The 13,332-nt window shown below is 44.7% G+C and overlaps 1 protein-coding gene across 6 annotated transcripts in view; it reads left to right on the top strand.

Moving 5' to 3' along the window:
- Window positions 1–13,332, top strand: part of STIM1 (stromal interaction molecule 1) — a 186,032-nt gene that overhangs the window by 156,708 nt on the left and 15,992 nt on the right. For all 6 annotated transcript variants that reach the window (XM_040489146.1, XM_040489144.1, XM_040489145.1 and 3 more), the window contains exons 6-7: window positions 6,884–7,061; window positions 10,871–11,048. In XM_040489146.1, the coding sequence (XP_040345080.1) occupies window positions 6,884–7,061; window positions 10,871–11,048 (356 nt within the window). The remainder of the gene's footprint in view (window positions 1–6,883; window positions 7,062–10,870; window positions 11,049–13,332) is intronic.

Genomic DNA, 13,332 nt, shown 5'->3' with positions numbered 1-13,332 from the left:
TGTTCTAAAATTAATTGTGCTGATGGTTGCACAACCTTGAAAATACGATAAAACCACTGAATTGTACATTTTAAAAGAGTGAATTTTAGGGTATGTGAATTATAGCTCAACAACAACAACAACAACAGCAACAATACATACGCAGCTTGATTTTTGGCAACTCCTGGACTTCCATTTAGAGAACTTCTTATCAAATTTAGGAAAGTAAAGTACCTTGGTCCCTTTTCCAAATTTCCACTCACTGTGTGACCTTGTGTAGGTCACTTTTCTCAGGATGTGTTTTCTGATTTGTGTTATGAAAAAATTGAGCTAAAGGATCTTTGATTCCTTTCAGGTGAACATTCCATAGTTTTTGAGAGGAAACCCTTTGATTGGTAAGGGTCCTGGTAAAAGGATAAAAGATAGGAGTTCTCCTCCTCTCCGCTGCTGTCTGTTTCCTGTACTTTTAGGAATCTGTGCTTGGCCCTTGCCTTATCAAGTGACCTTTGGTAATTCAGTTCTCCTGCCTAGATTTTGGGTTCCTTATGTGTAAAATGGGCTTGGTCAAGGCTCTTCCTGGCTCCCTGATTCTAGGACTCTGATAGAGCTTGGGTGTACTTCTGGGAGCTAAGGTTTTGGAATCCAGCAGCTGTCCTGATGGCAAATACTGTTTTTATACTTTCCTACTGATGGCTCGTTAAAGAAAAGTTTTGAAAATTGCCAGATGGAATCTGAGGAAAATACTAGGAAGCTCTTTGCCAGGAGACATCTGCAAGGGTGGGGCTGTGTCTGGGGGGTACTTGCAAAGAATCCCTTGGTCTGTGTCCCTCTAGCTCTGTGTTTCCATCTGAGCATGGGCTAAAATCCCTACTTGAGCTCTGTTCCCTGTCCAACACCCACACAGGACTTAGAGTGCTAACCTGTGCTGCTGACCTGGTTCTGTACTGAGGGTGAGTTCTTAAGGCTGTGGCTCTTAGGTGGTAAACACCCTGGAGAGCCTGGGCCAGGTATAGCTGCAAACCTTGGCTGCCTTGCCCAGCCTTAATGAAAATTCTGCCATCAGTCTGAAACTTGAGAAATCTCAAATCAAAGTTTGTTGTACAATAGCCGGGAAGGTCTGCTGACTGATCAGGGTCCATCTGTCTGAGCAGCCTCAGAGCTTGGGAATGGAGAAGAAGGATCAAACCGGCTCAGCACGGAGCTACTCAGGACCCATTTTCTGACAGTAGAAGACGTCTCAGCCCTCCCACCATGGCTGCAGAGGAGCACATGGCCTTTTACAGTCTTTCCGACCTGCGGAGTTGGCTCTAGGCTTGCAGGTCTATCCGGGGCTCTACTTAACAATCCCACAATGATGTGTTAGTTGTGTTCTGACACACGAAGTCCCAAGGCAGCTTGCCTTGGAGACCTATGCTGATGTCTCACTCTGGCAGCAGATCATTCACTGAGAGGGCTTTTCCTGATCTGCAGATAATTTGTCAGAGAAATGGAGACTCAGGAGATGAGGTGAGTTTTTAGAGGTCATTCATCTTTTAAATGGCAGAGCCATGACTCAGACACAGTAACTTACATTTCAGTGCTCTTTCTACTATATTATCTCATCCTCTGCTTCTGACAGAGGAAGCAAGATAAAACATAAAGAATTCCAATATGAAATGAAGCAAATTAAATTAAAAAAATGTTTATTTTTGAGAGAGAGATAGAGTACAAGCGGGGGAGGGGCAGACAGAGAGGGAGACACAGCATCTGAAGCAGGCTCCAGGCTCTGAGCTGTCATCACAGAACCCGATGTGGGGCTCACACCCGTGAACTGTGAGATCATGACTTGAGCCAAAGTTGGACACTTGAGCCACCCAGGTGCCCCAAGAGTTGGGTTCTTAATGGGCTGGCTCCCTCAACTCACTTTTGAAGCTTTCTCCAGCATGCCTTTCCAGCCTCTTCCTGGGCATGTTCAACCCTTTCTCCTTACTCTCTTCTGGGATCCTATAGCCCTTTGTACCTGCTTTTTCTTTTTCTTTTTTTTTTTTTTTTAATAATCTGTTTTCCTGTCTGTTACCCTTTAAACTGGGAACTCATGAGGGTAGAAACAGCTTTGTTCATCTGTCGTCGTAACTCAGCATATGGCCCAGCAATGAGTAGGCGTCAGGAAATGTATGGTAGAAGTTTTACAGAAGGAGGCTGGGTGTCCTTAGAGCTCTAGGACAGGGGAGATGGGAGGAGACTCTGGCCCAGCTTGGCTGTGGGGAGAACACTATGGAATGTCTTCTGTGGATACGTGAGTCAGCTAAAGCACTTTTTGGGCTAAAACCAGAAGGCAAGAAGGTCCAGGAATAGTTATTATAGGTTAACCACACACCTCAGCACAGAAGGCTATGTAAATGACAAAAGAAATTCCAAGCATGTATTCTGGCAGTAAGCAGTGAATAGGTGTATCTCCCAGGGACAGGGTATTGTGGACAGTAGAGAAGGTGGCAAGAATAGATTGGGAGAGGGGGTTCCAGAAAGTGGTAATGATTGGAGGCTCACTTTCTCAATGCTAACTGTACTATAAAAATTCTCACCATTATTCCTGACTCTGTTAACATGTCAGCATCTCATTTGTTTATACCCTCCTCCCTTGCCTCAGGCCTGATTGTATTAACAGTTGACCTCATTTTGCTAAAATCTATTTGTAGCACTCGGGCTGGGAACTCTGCCACACTCTGGCTCCCCAGGTCCTAGCCAGTTTCCCTGGGTTAGCTCTGTTCACCTAGCAAGCCACACCTGCTCTCATGAAAGCTCCATGGTCTGTCGCCCTAGCAGTGCTCGCTGGGCATAGGGGTAGCTTCTGAGAGCTGAGCTTGTGCAGGGGCTATGCGGGATGGACAGCCATGCTCTCCTTGTGCTTTCACATGCACTTTCTATCATAACCCCTTCCATGTGAAAACCGCCTTTCTTCTTCCCTTTGTCTTTCCTTTCCACCTTTGCTGAGTACCTGTTCTGGTCAGGCTCTGTGCTAAGTATGGGGCTATAGAGAGAAATAAGGCTTGTACCCTGGCCCTGAGGAACTCACAGACTATCAGAAGGTGACTAGTATGAAAGTTGAAAAACACACAAGGCAGTCCCTGAGATGGCAGGAGATAATCCATGTTTACCTGTCCAAAGAGTGGGTTGGTTGAGGAATCCTAGTCAGAGGAGAAGGATTGGAAATATCCATGTAGACTGTTGTGGGCTGGGAAGGTGGCAGGAAGCGAAGAATGGGAATGGAATTATGGGGAAAAGTACATTGTTAGCAAGGCACAGATGAGACTCTTCATTTCTCTTTTTCTGGCACAATGGTTTATAGATTCTGTATTAGGATTCTCCAGAGAAACATAATATGTATGTATGTATGTATGTATGTATGGATGGATGGATGGATGGATAGAGATAGATAGATAGATAGATAGATATAAAGGGAAGATTTATTATAGGAATTGGTTTACATGATTATGGAGGCCAAAAAGTCCTGTGATATGCCATCTACACCCAGAGGACCAGAAAAACCAGTGGTATGATTTAGTCTGAGTTTGAAGGTCCAACAACTAGGAGAGCTGATGGTATAAGTCTGAGTCCAAAGGCCAGAGAATCAGGGGGCTGATGCTATATGTCCCAGCCTGAGTCCGGAGACCTGACAACCAGGTGTGCTGATGTAAGAGGGTAGCAGAAGATAAATGTCTCAGCTCAGGCTGAGAGAGCACATGCATCCTTCCTCCGCCTTTTGGTTCTATTCAGGCACTCAGAGGCCTGAGGATGATTGAATGACATGTACTCACATTAGTGAAGATGGTCTCCTTTACTCAGTCTACCGATTGAAGTACTAATCTCTTATTGAGGCAAGAAAGCTCTCTCGGCATCCCTTAGCCCAGTCAAGTTGACACATAAAATTAACATCACAGATTTGCTTTGGACTATAGGGTTCTGCCCAGGGTTCCACTGAAAGGGCCTGATAATTCTCACATCTTCTTCTCCAGCTACTACCTCTTATTTAAACTCCACATCCACATTCTTAATTACCTAGTGGATATGTCCAGCTGAAGATTTCCAGAACACCTCAAAGCACTTTCATTCATAACTATGCACTTGATCTCTTTAGCAATTCTGTGACAATGCATTTTAGAGTTGAGGAAGTTGAGATCCAGATGGAGCAGAGGCAAGCATAGAACCCAGACTTCCTAGTACTCAGTGCAGGATGCTGCTTTTGATGGCACAATAATTTCTCTACATGAGGCCTTACATTTAACCTTAAAGGCCTGGCCATTTGACCTTTGGGTATTCACTCTCCGGATGGCCTGTGAGCCACAGTCAGCTCTCAGGATATTGTCTGGGAGAAAAACTCAGGTTTTGGAACTCTTATAGCCACACTCTGGCTAGATCAGGGGATCATCTCCATGGTGAGCAATGTTTGGATGTAACAAAGCAGAAACAACACCTGCTGCACAAGTAGGAAAGTTGTAATGAGAAAGTGGGGTGTAGCAGAAAGACCATGTGGTCAGGCAAGTCTGGATCTGAATCCCAGCCCTGTCACTTTTGATGAACTCCAGGAAGTCAGTTCTCCTGGGGAGACTCAGTTCCCTGGCCTATAGAGTGAGAACACAAATACCTGCCTTCTAGAGTGGCTATGAGAATTCAAGATGGTGGATATAAATGCCTAATGTGTTATGTATCTTCTCTTTTCCTTCCTCTCCTATGTGGGGTAAGGAGAGAGAGATATCATACTTGGAACTTATCAGTAAAGGTTCAGTTCCACAAATATTTACTGAATCCCTGTGTGAGCTGGTCATCGCTGTGCTGGGCACCGGTATACAGACAAGTGATGATCACTAGGGGCCACAAAGTGAGTCAGCCAGATTAGAGTCATTCTCTTCTTGACAAGGTGGTGGCTCATGGGATGGGACAGGCAGTATCTCTGAGCTCTAACTATGCACTTGACTGGACAGAGGGGTGTATGGATGCTTATATATTTAAGTGGAGTTAAAGTTGGTTGAAGAGATCCAAAGGGTACTGGTAGGTGGAACAGTAGTGCCTTAGACGAGGGGAGGACTATCAGATCCTACCCTTGGCTCTGGTCATTCAGTATTTTTATTCATGACTTGGATGAGAGTATTAAGCTGGAAAAAATAATAGAGTCTTGTTCCACATCAATCTGGACAAGGTGGGATAGGGACTGAATAGAATATATAGGTGCCCAACCCACATGTCCATCTTGAGAACTTTGAAGTGTTGGAGGTAATAGGGGGCGGGCATTTCCCAGAGTCTTGTTTGAACAGGAGTGCCTCTGACTTTTGGTAAGAATATAAAAGGGATGTTGGAGTTGGGAAACCTTGGGAAGCCAAGATTAAAAGTCTGTAACAAACAGGGGAGACAAAGAGTACCCCGGCCTCTGGAAGAGGTGTGGAGGAGGCAGGTGTGTTCCAGAAAGAAAGGAAGCTCACCATGCTGCAGAGATATCTCTTCCTGGGACCCAAAGGACAGGAGAGTGAGGATTTGTGTATGGTTGGAAGGGTAGGCCTGCGTGAGGGTGGAGGATGGCTGCCAAGGGACCCTCGGTTTTCTCTATGAGAGTCTGGCCTAAACATGTAAAGGATAGGGCTGCCACCCCAGACCTCGTAACTCCCCTCCCTTGGATGGAAATAGAATGTGCTAATCTGTGTTTGATCCCACACTGTCCCCATGTCCTGCTGCTCAGCTTTCAATCAGGAACTATGAATATAACCATTTGTCAATCTGGGCCTCAGCTTCACACAGTTTCCAGCTACATGTATCTTTTCCTGTTATCTAGACCCAGCCTCAACTTGGTGGCTCCACCGGGGTCCTTTTGGATTCCCATCAGCCCCTCATCCTTACCAGGCGCTGGGGTCCTGTCGACCCTACTGCCCCCTCCTCAACCTGAGGCTAAACTGCTGTGCACAGGAGGGCATTCCTTCTTTTCTTCCTTCCCCGCCCCCCACGTCTGGGGCTCCTCTGAGCCCACTGCTACTCTCTCCTGAGTTGAGTCCAGCCCAAGCAGGGGCCACAGTAGCAGCTGTGTTCTCCTTATGGTGCCCAGGTTTCCTGTGCTGTGGCTTAGAGCTGAGACCTGGTGGACTGGGAACAATGGCAGGTTCCAGGAGTGGCCCTCTTCTGGTTGGCTCACTTCTGAGGACATGGCTTTTGTACTTACCTTCCGGTGTTGCTCCTTGTTCAAGCTTTTCAGTTTTGCTCTGGAGACTGAGCATTGCTTTGAACCCCAGCCACCGCACCGGCACTTTGCCAAATTGCCGCCAGGCATTCTCTGGAGGTAGATCTGTCCCTGGATTCCTGGCAAGGGCAACGTCCTGTATATGCCAATCTGTTGGTGTTACTCCTGTTGTACTTGGTCTCTGGATTGAGCCACAGCCTAGAAAGGCTCTCCATTGGTGAGACCTTTACCTGACCTGGGCTCTGTACCTTGTACCTGGAATAGCCTGGTTGTCCGGGAGACCCGGCTCCTGCAGGAACATCAGTCCCACAGCCAGGCCTCAAGCTCTAGTGATGTTGCTTTATACTCTTACCAGCTGTCCCCTTTTCCCTACTCTAGCATTGCTGATCCAGTAGCACAGAAGCCACTGCGTGTGGGCACATGTGCTCATTGCAGTCCAGAGGTAGCTGGGATGTCCTGAGAAGGCACTAGTTGTCTCCTATTCACTGCCGAGTAGGGAAGTATGATTTAACAAACTTCCTGCACAGCTCTCAGGCCTCTCATCTTTTCCAAAGTAGGCAGAGAGCTCACTATACTAGTATGTGGCAAATGTGTGTCTAAGAAGCATTCTGCAGTGGGAGGGCTTCATGCAGGAGGGGATGCATGGAGTTGCAAGGCTAGGTGTGCAGTGGGCAGCCTGTCTCACCATGGCCTCCTCTCTGGCAGTGACCCGCCATAATCACCTCAAGGACTTCATGCTGGTGGTGTCGATCGTTATTGGCGTGGGTGGCTGCTGGTTTGCCTACATCCAAAACCGTTACTCAAAGGAGCACATGAAGAAGATGATGAAGGATCTGGAGGGGTTACACAGAGCTGAGCAGAGTCTGCATGACCTTCAGGAAAGGTAAGGCCCTGCCCCTTCCCCACAGCCCTGATGCTGCCAGCTCTTGGGAGCCTCCTGTTTCCACCAGGGTTGTGGGCTGTCTCGCCCCCAAGATCATGCTGGCGTCACCTCCCAGGCTGTGCCATACTTCCCAAAACTGCATTGGGAGCGTAGGCTCCTGACATTACAGTTGCACAGGCAAACATTCCTCCCCAGGGCAGAAGCTTATTTCTGTCTTTCCTCCCTCTGAGTCTCAGAGGGAGAAATGTATAGCTGTCAGAGATCTAGAGCCTCCCTGGGTGGATGGCTTGTCCGTTCTATCCTTCTCGCTGCCCCTGGACTGTTATCTTTCGCATAGAAATAGACATAATTACCTGTTCTTCATTGTTCGTCGAAGAAACCTCCCAAATCTGTCTTTCTGATACCTTTAGTTCTTGAAAGATGGTAGGGAGGTCCTGGTAGTTAAGGTTGAATGTATATAGAGTGAGGCCAGATCCCTGGCACCATAAGACTCTCATGGAGCAGTTTTAGAAAGATGCAAAAGTCAGGAGGGAGTCAATGCAGGTAATTGGTTTTTTGCTTTGTTTTGTTTTTGAGAAGAGGAGGGACCTACTTCAGGACTCTTTTTTAGAAAAGTATTTGGGCAGCCTCAGGATTCCCATTGAGAAGTCTTTGCAGGAATCCATGTAAAAGGAAATGACATTTGGCCCTTTTCTGTTACTTTTTAATGATAGCTACTATTTTCTTTGGAGGGTGGGCAAAGGATTTCTTATGAGCTAGGTATTGTTAAGTACTTAAATGCATTATTATTTTTTTAAATCACCACAACCATGTTAGGTAGGTACTATTACTATTTTAGAGTTGAAGAAATGAGGGCTCAGAGAGGATGAGTGCTTTGTTTGGGTCACATATCAGTAAGTATGAGCCAGGAATTTTGGCACTTACACGTGCTGCCTCAGTAAAGGTGGCCCTATCACATTCATTTCCACTGGCTGGGTTTCTCGGAGATAAGTGAAGTTTTATCTCTGAACTGATTTCTGGCTACTTTTCTGGGCCCCTTGTTCCTGGGCCCTTTGCCAGCTAGGGGCTAAATGCTGCTATCTGGGCAGCCCCCATTCTTCATTTCTCTGAAAAGCATGTACTGTTTTCATTGCGAAGCCAAAGAATCTAGGCAGGAGACATTCCAAGTTTGAGGATAAAACTAAGCTCCCAGTTCTCCCTGCTCCCCAAGGCCTCCAGAGCTTAATGACCACTGTGGCCCTTAGAGAAACGACTGCATGCACACACATTGACACATGTGCACACACATATTCTCCTCTGATAGTGTCCAGAGCCCACATGCCGCCTTGTCCCTCCTTCCTTTCACAGGCCTGCACTGCCAGCCACCACAGAGCTTTTCTTTTTTTTTCCAGAGTTCCTGATACTTTGGGTGAATAAATGTAATGCTACATGTGCATTCCAGGTAGGATTTCACTGGGTTTCAAGAAAATTCTTTGAGGCAAGGATTTTGATTCCCATTTAGGATTGAAGAAACAGGCCTGGTACAGGGAACAGACTTGTCCCTGGTACAGGGAACAGATTAGTCACACAGCTGCTTAGAGTCAGGGCTTGCCGTCAGGTAGCCGAATTTTCTTACTTGTAATGCTAACTGACTGCTGCTTTCAAGATGCTCAGTCTTCTGTGGAGGAGATGGAGTGGGGTGAGGCTTGACTGTACACGTATTTGCTCATGTCTGCACCCAGTAGTATTTATTGATCTTCATCTCTGCTAGATCCTGTTAGGACTATAAAAGTGGGTCAGTTTTGATTCTACTTTAAAGGAGTTCCCTACTATCTGGGCAAGGCAGACAGATCATAGGCTTTTCTGAAGAGGCTGCTTTCAGAGAGGATTATATTCAGTGAAGAAATGAATCCCCAGTGGTGTAATTTCAGGCAGTTGGGTCACGGAAGAATACAATAAAGAGGGTGTTCAGCAAGGGAAGCTGATGGGGGCAGGAAATGGCGCCTCTGATTTGTTTTGAACCTTGCGTGTAGTGCCACCTAGTGTGTATCTTGAGGAGGCTGAACTGCCTTTCTCTCCAGGGACAAAGCGGACTGCCATTTGTCAGCAGGAGGCTTGCAGCCTAGTCCTTTTCTGCTTGTCCCACCACATCTCTTGAGGTTTCAGCCACTGACAGATCTGGACTTGAATTGGCAGTTTTTATTTTTATTAAAAAATTTTTTTTAATTTTATTTTTGAGAGCAAGAGAGACAGAGCATGAGCAAGGGAGGGCAGAGAGAGAGGAAGACACAGAATCTGAAGCAGGCTCCAGGCTCAGAACTTGTCCGTGCAGAGCCTGATGTGGGGCTTGAACTCACAAACTGCGAGATCATGACCTGAGCTGAAGTCGGACACTCAACGGACCGAGCAACCAAGGCGCTTCATGGACGTGACTTGGCAGTTTTTAGAGGCTGAGTTCTGTCTCTGCCTCTTCTGTTTCACCTACCTAATTAGCTCAGTGGTCAGTACTCTCTTCTGAGGTCCCCTTTTGTTCTGTAGCTTTATCCTTCTGTATCTCAGGTCTAAGCTATATATCACTATCTTCTTCATCATCCTTTACCCTCCTACCCTGGTCTCCTGTGACTTGGTGTTTCTTACTCAGATAGGAAGGAAGGTCCAACAATGACTAAGTCCTTCGCTTCTTCCAGAGGGATTAGCGAACTCTTACTCTTTCTCCTGGGTCTAGTTACCTTCCCTGACTCCTTTCAGGCAGAGTTGGTCACTCCATCCTTTGGGCTCATCCGACACCTTGTATGTCTCTCTGTTGTAGAACTTATCACACTGTGTTTAGGTATCTGTTTATTTGTCTATATTGGACTAGATCATGAGCTCCTAATTGGCAGGGACCAATTTCTCATTCATCTCCATGTATCTAGGACTTAGTGCAAGGCTTGGCATTCAGCAGACACTTGAAAGTATGGGTTGAATGAATGGATGAATAAATGAATGGATTAACATAGATATGTGGAGGAAGGAAGGAGGCTGGGTTGGATGGCTGGAAGGTTTTGTCAGTGAACAGAGGGAATGTGTGGGTGGGTACAAAGGTATATTTTCATTATAACTGAGCCTTTGAGATCTTTCCTACCATGGAAGATACTTAGAAAGGAAAGTCAGGCCTGGGGGCAGCAGGGGCCCTCCCCAGACCCTTTGTTATGAATTTCATTTTCTGCACTTCTGGGAACAGGTACTCAGGACTCTATGAGGTGCTTCTCAATGGTTCCTCTCTCATCTTCCCTAAATACCCCCAGGATCCCCACCCCAGTCGCATCTCAGCCATTGTGCCTTCTCTGGATCTTTGGGCTAGCTTGCAGGGCGTTCTACATTTATTGAGCCTTCCAGATACCTGAGGATATGGGGAATGACTGTGGGGTTTGGAGTCCTACAGATTGGAATTCTAGTCTCTGTTCAACCTGCAATGACTTCCCTTTTCTAAGTCTTAAATCCATACCTGTCCTAGGCTGATAATGATACAACATATCATTATCTGCAGGGAGGACACATGGAAATACCCTGTAAGCTAGTAGTTGTTAGGATCTTAGTATGTGAGATCCCTCAGAGGAAGGATTCAGATACCCAGGAACCTAGCATGATTACTGGCAGCAAAATGATAAGAAATATGGTAATCACTGTGGTTTCTTTTGGCCCTGAGCTAACTCAGAGCCAGTCAACAGAGTAGGGAGAATATATTCTGAGTGCCAGAGCCCTCATTTTCCTCTTTGATGCTGTGACTCGTGGCGTGTTGGCTGGCACCCCTTGCCTGGCCTCCTCCAGCTCCCTGCATCGCTCCCCAGGCTGCACAAGGCCCAAGAGGAGCACCGCACAGTGGAGGTGGAGAAGGTACATCTGGAGAAGAAGCTGCGTGATGAGATCAACCTTGCCAAGCAGGAAGCCCAGCGGCTGAAGGAGCTGCGGGAGGGTACTGAGAATGAGCGGAGTCGCCAAAAATACGCAGAGGAGGAGTTGGAGCAGGTAGGAGAGTGTACTGTTTCCTGGACACCCTGGGGTGGGGGTGGGAAAAGTGCAGGGCCAAAAGCCTGGCTGGAATGCGTCATGTGCGAGGACTTTGAAATATGCCTCAAAGAATATCTTTAGGAGTTACTAGACTCTTACCAATAATAGTGGAAAAGTTGTAAAAAAAAAAAAAAAAAGGTCACTGTGATTTTCAAAGACTAGGGGATAACAGGTGATAACAGTTATTTTGTTCCCTTTTTATTGAACTATTACATAAAGTGTACCAATCATAAATATACAGCTGGAAAGCTTTCCTATAAGCATGTACCTGTATAACCAGCATCCAGAGCAAGATAAAGAGTATCTTTTAAGCACCCTAGAAGGCTCACTTTTGCTTCTCTCTGCCTTCTGTCAATATTCCACCAAAAGGTAACTATGGTCATGATCTGTAAACTGGATTTGTTTTGCTTGATTTTGAACTTCATATAAATGGCGTTATATGGTATTTTTCTTCGTGTTTGGTTTCTTTTACTCAGCATTATGTCTGTGAGAGTCATCCATGTGACTGTGGGTAGTGGTAGTTGGTTTATTTGCATTGCTAAGTAATTATTCATTGCAGGAGTGTTCTTTAAATTATTTATCCATTCTTCTGTTGGTAGACATTTGAGTTGTTTGCAGTTCTTTTTCTTTTCCTTTTATGAATAACACTGCTATGGACCTCCTGCATATTCTCTTAGCATAAACACTTATTTCTGTTGGATATATAAATAAAATAGGGAATTTATAAATTTAGCTGTATTAGAAACCTCTAGTTTTCCAAAATGGTTGGACCAGTCCATATTAGCGCCAGCAATGTGTGAGAGTTCTGGTTGAGCTACAACCTTGGTATTTTTAGGCTTTTTAATTGTATACATTCCGGGATCTAGAGGTATTTCATTGTGATTTTAATATTCATTTTCCTAATGGCTAATAATAATAAATACCTTTTGATAAATTTATTGACCATTTTATTTGGGAATCTCTTCTCATTTTAAAAATTGTGTTACTTGTCTTCTTCTTAGTTGATTTGTAGGAGTTCTTTATATATTCTGGATGTAAGTCTTCCTGTATATATATATACATATAACACAAATCTTTTCCCTGTCTGTAGCTTGTTTTGCTCTCTTAATATTGCCTTTAATGAACAGAAAGCCTTGATTTTAATGAAGTCCAATTTAATCATTTTTTTTAAGTGGTTGGTACTTTTTGTGGCCTCTTTAAGAAATCTTTCCCGATCCCCAAGATATTTTTGTAAATTTTCTTATAGAAGTGTTCTTGTTTTACTTTTCACGTTTAGGTTTGTGGTTTATTTCAAATTAGTTTTTGTCTATATGAGGTAGGAAGTCAAGGTTCTTTTTTTTTTTTTTTTTTTTCAAGTAGATAATTCTGTTCTGTAGTCTGTCTGTCCTTAAAGCACATTGTCTTCTACTAAGTCTCAATATCAGTAGTAAGTTCTCCAGCTTTGTTCTTCAAAATGGCCTTGGCTGTTCTAGGTTCTTTGCATTTCCATAATTAAGCTTGTCATTCTACCACTTCTCCCTACTCCCCCTGCCCCCAAAAAAGCCTTGCTGGGATTTTTATTGGTTTTATATTGAATCTATAGATTAATGTCGGGGAAAATTGACATTTTAACAAAATGATTCTTACAATCCGTGAGCATTGTTTATCTTGTCTCCTATTTAGGTCTTTTAAAATTTCTCCCAGCAATGTTTTGTAGTTTTCAGTGTAGAAGTCTTGCACTTTAAAAAAAAATTTTTTAGGGGTACCTGGGTGGTTCAGTTGGTTAAGAGTCTGACTGTTGATCTCAGTTCAGGTTTTGATCTCAGGGTGTGAGTTCAAGCCCCGCGTGTTGGTTCCACGCTGGGTGTGAAGCCTACTGCTCTTATTTTTCTAGCTTTTTTAAAATTTTTATTTTTTCAGATTTTATTTTTAAGCAATCCGTATACCCAACATGGGGCTCAAAACTCACAACCCCCAGGTCAAGAGTCGCGTGCTCCACTGACTGAGCCAGTCAGGTGCCCCTTATTTTTCTAGCTTCTTGAGGTGGAAGATTAGGTTATTGATTTTAAACCTTTAATATTTTCCAACAGAGGCATTTAGAACTATGAATTTACAGCTCAGCACTGCTTTAGCTGCTGCATTCACTAAGTTCTGGTATTTCATATTTTCATTATCATTCAGTTGAAAAGATTTTTTAATTTCTATTGCAATTTTTTTGGGGGGTGCTCATGGTTGTTTAGGACAAGTGTGTTGATTAATTTGC

The sequence above is a fragment of the Herpailurus yagouaroundi genome, unplaced genomic scaffold (genome assembly GCF_014898765.1).
Source record: "Herpailurus yagouaroundi ecotype Mexico unplaced genomic scaffold, PumYag 180, whole genome shotgun sequence".
NCBI lineage: Eukaryota > Metazoa > Chordata > Mammalia > Carnivora > Felidae > Herpailurus > Herpailurus yagouaroundi.
This window is presented reverse-complemented; position numbering and strand designations above follow the sequence as displayed.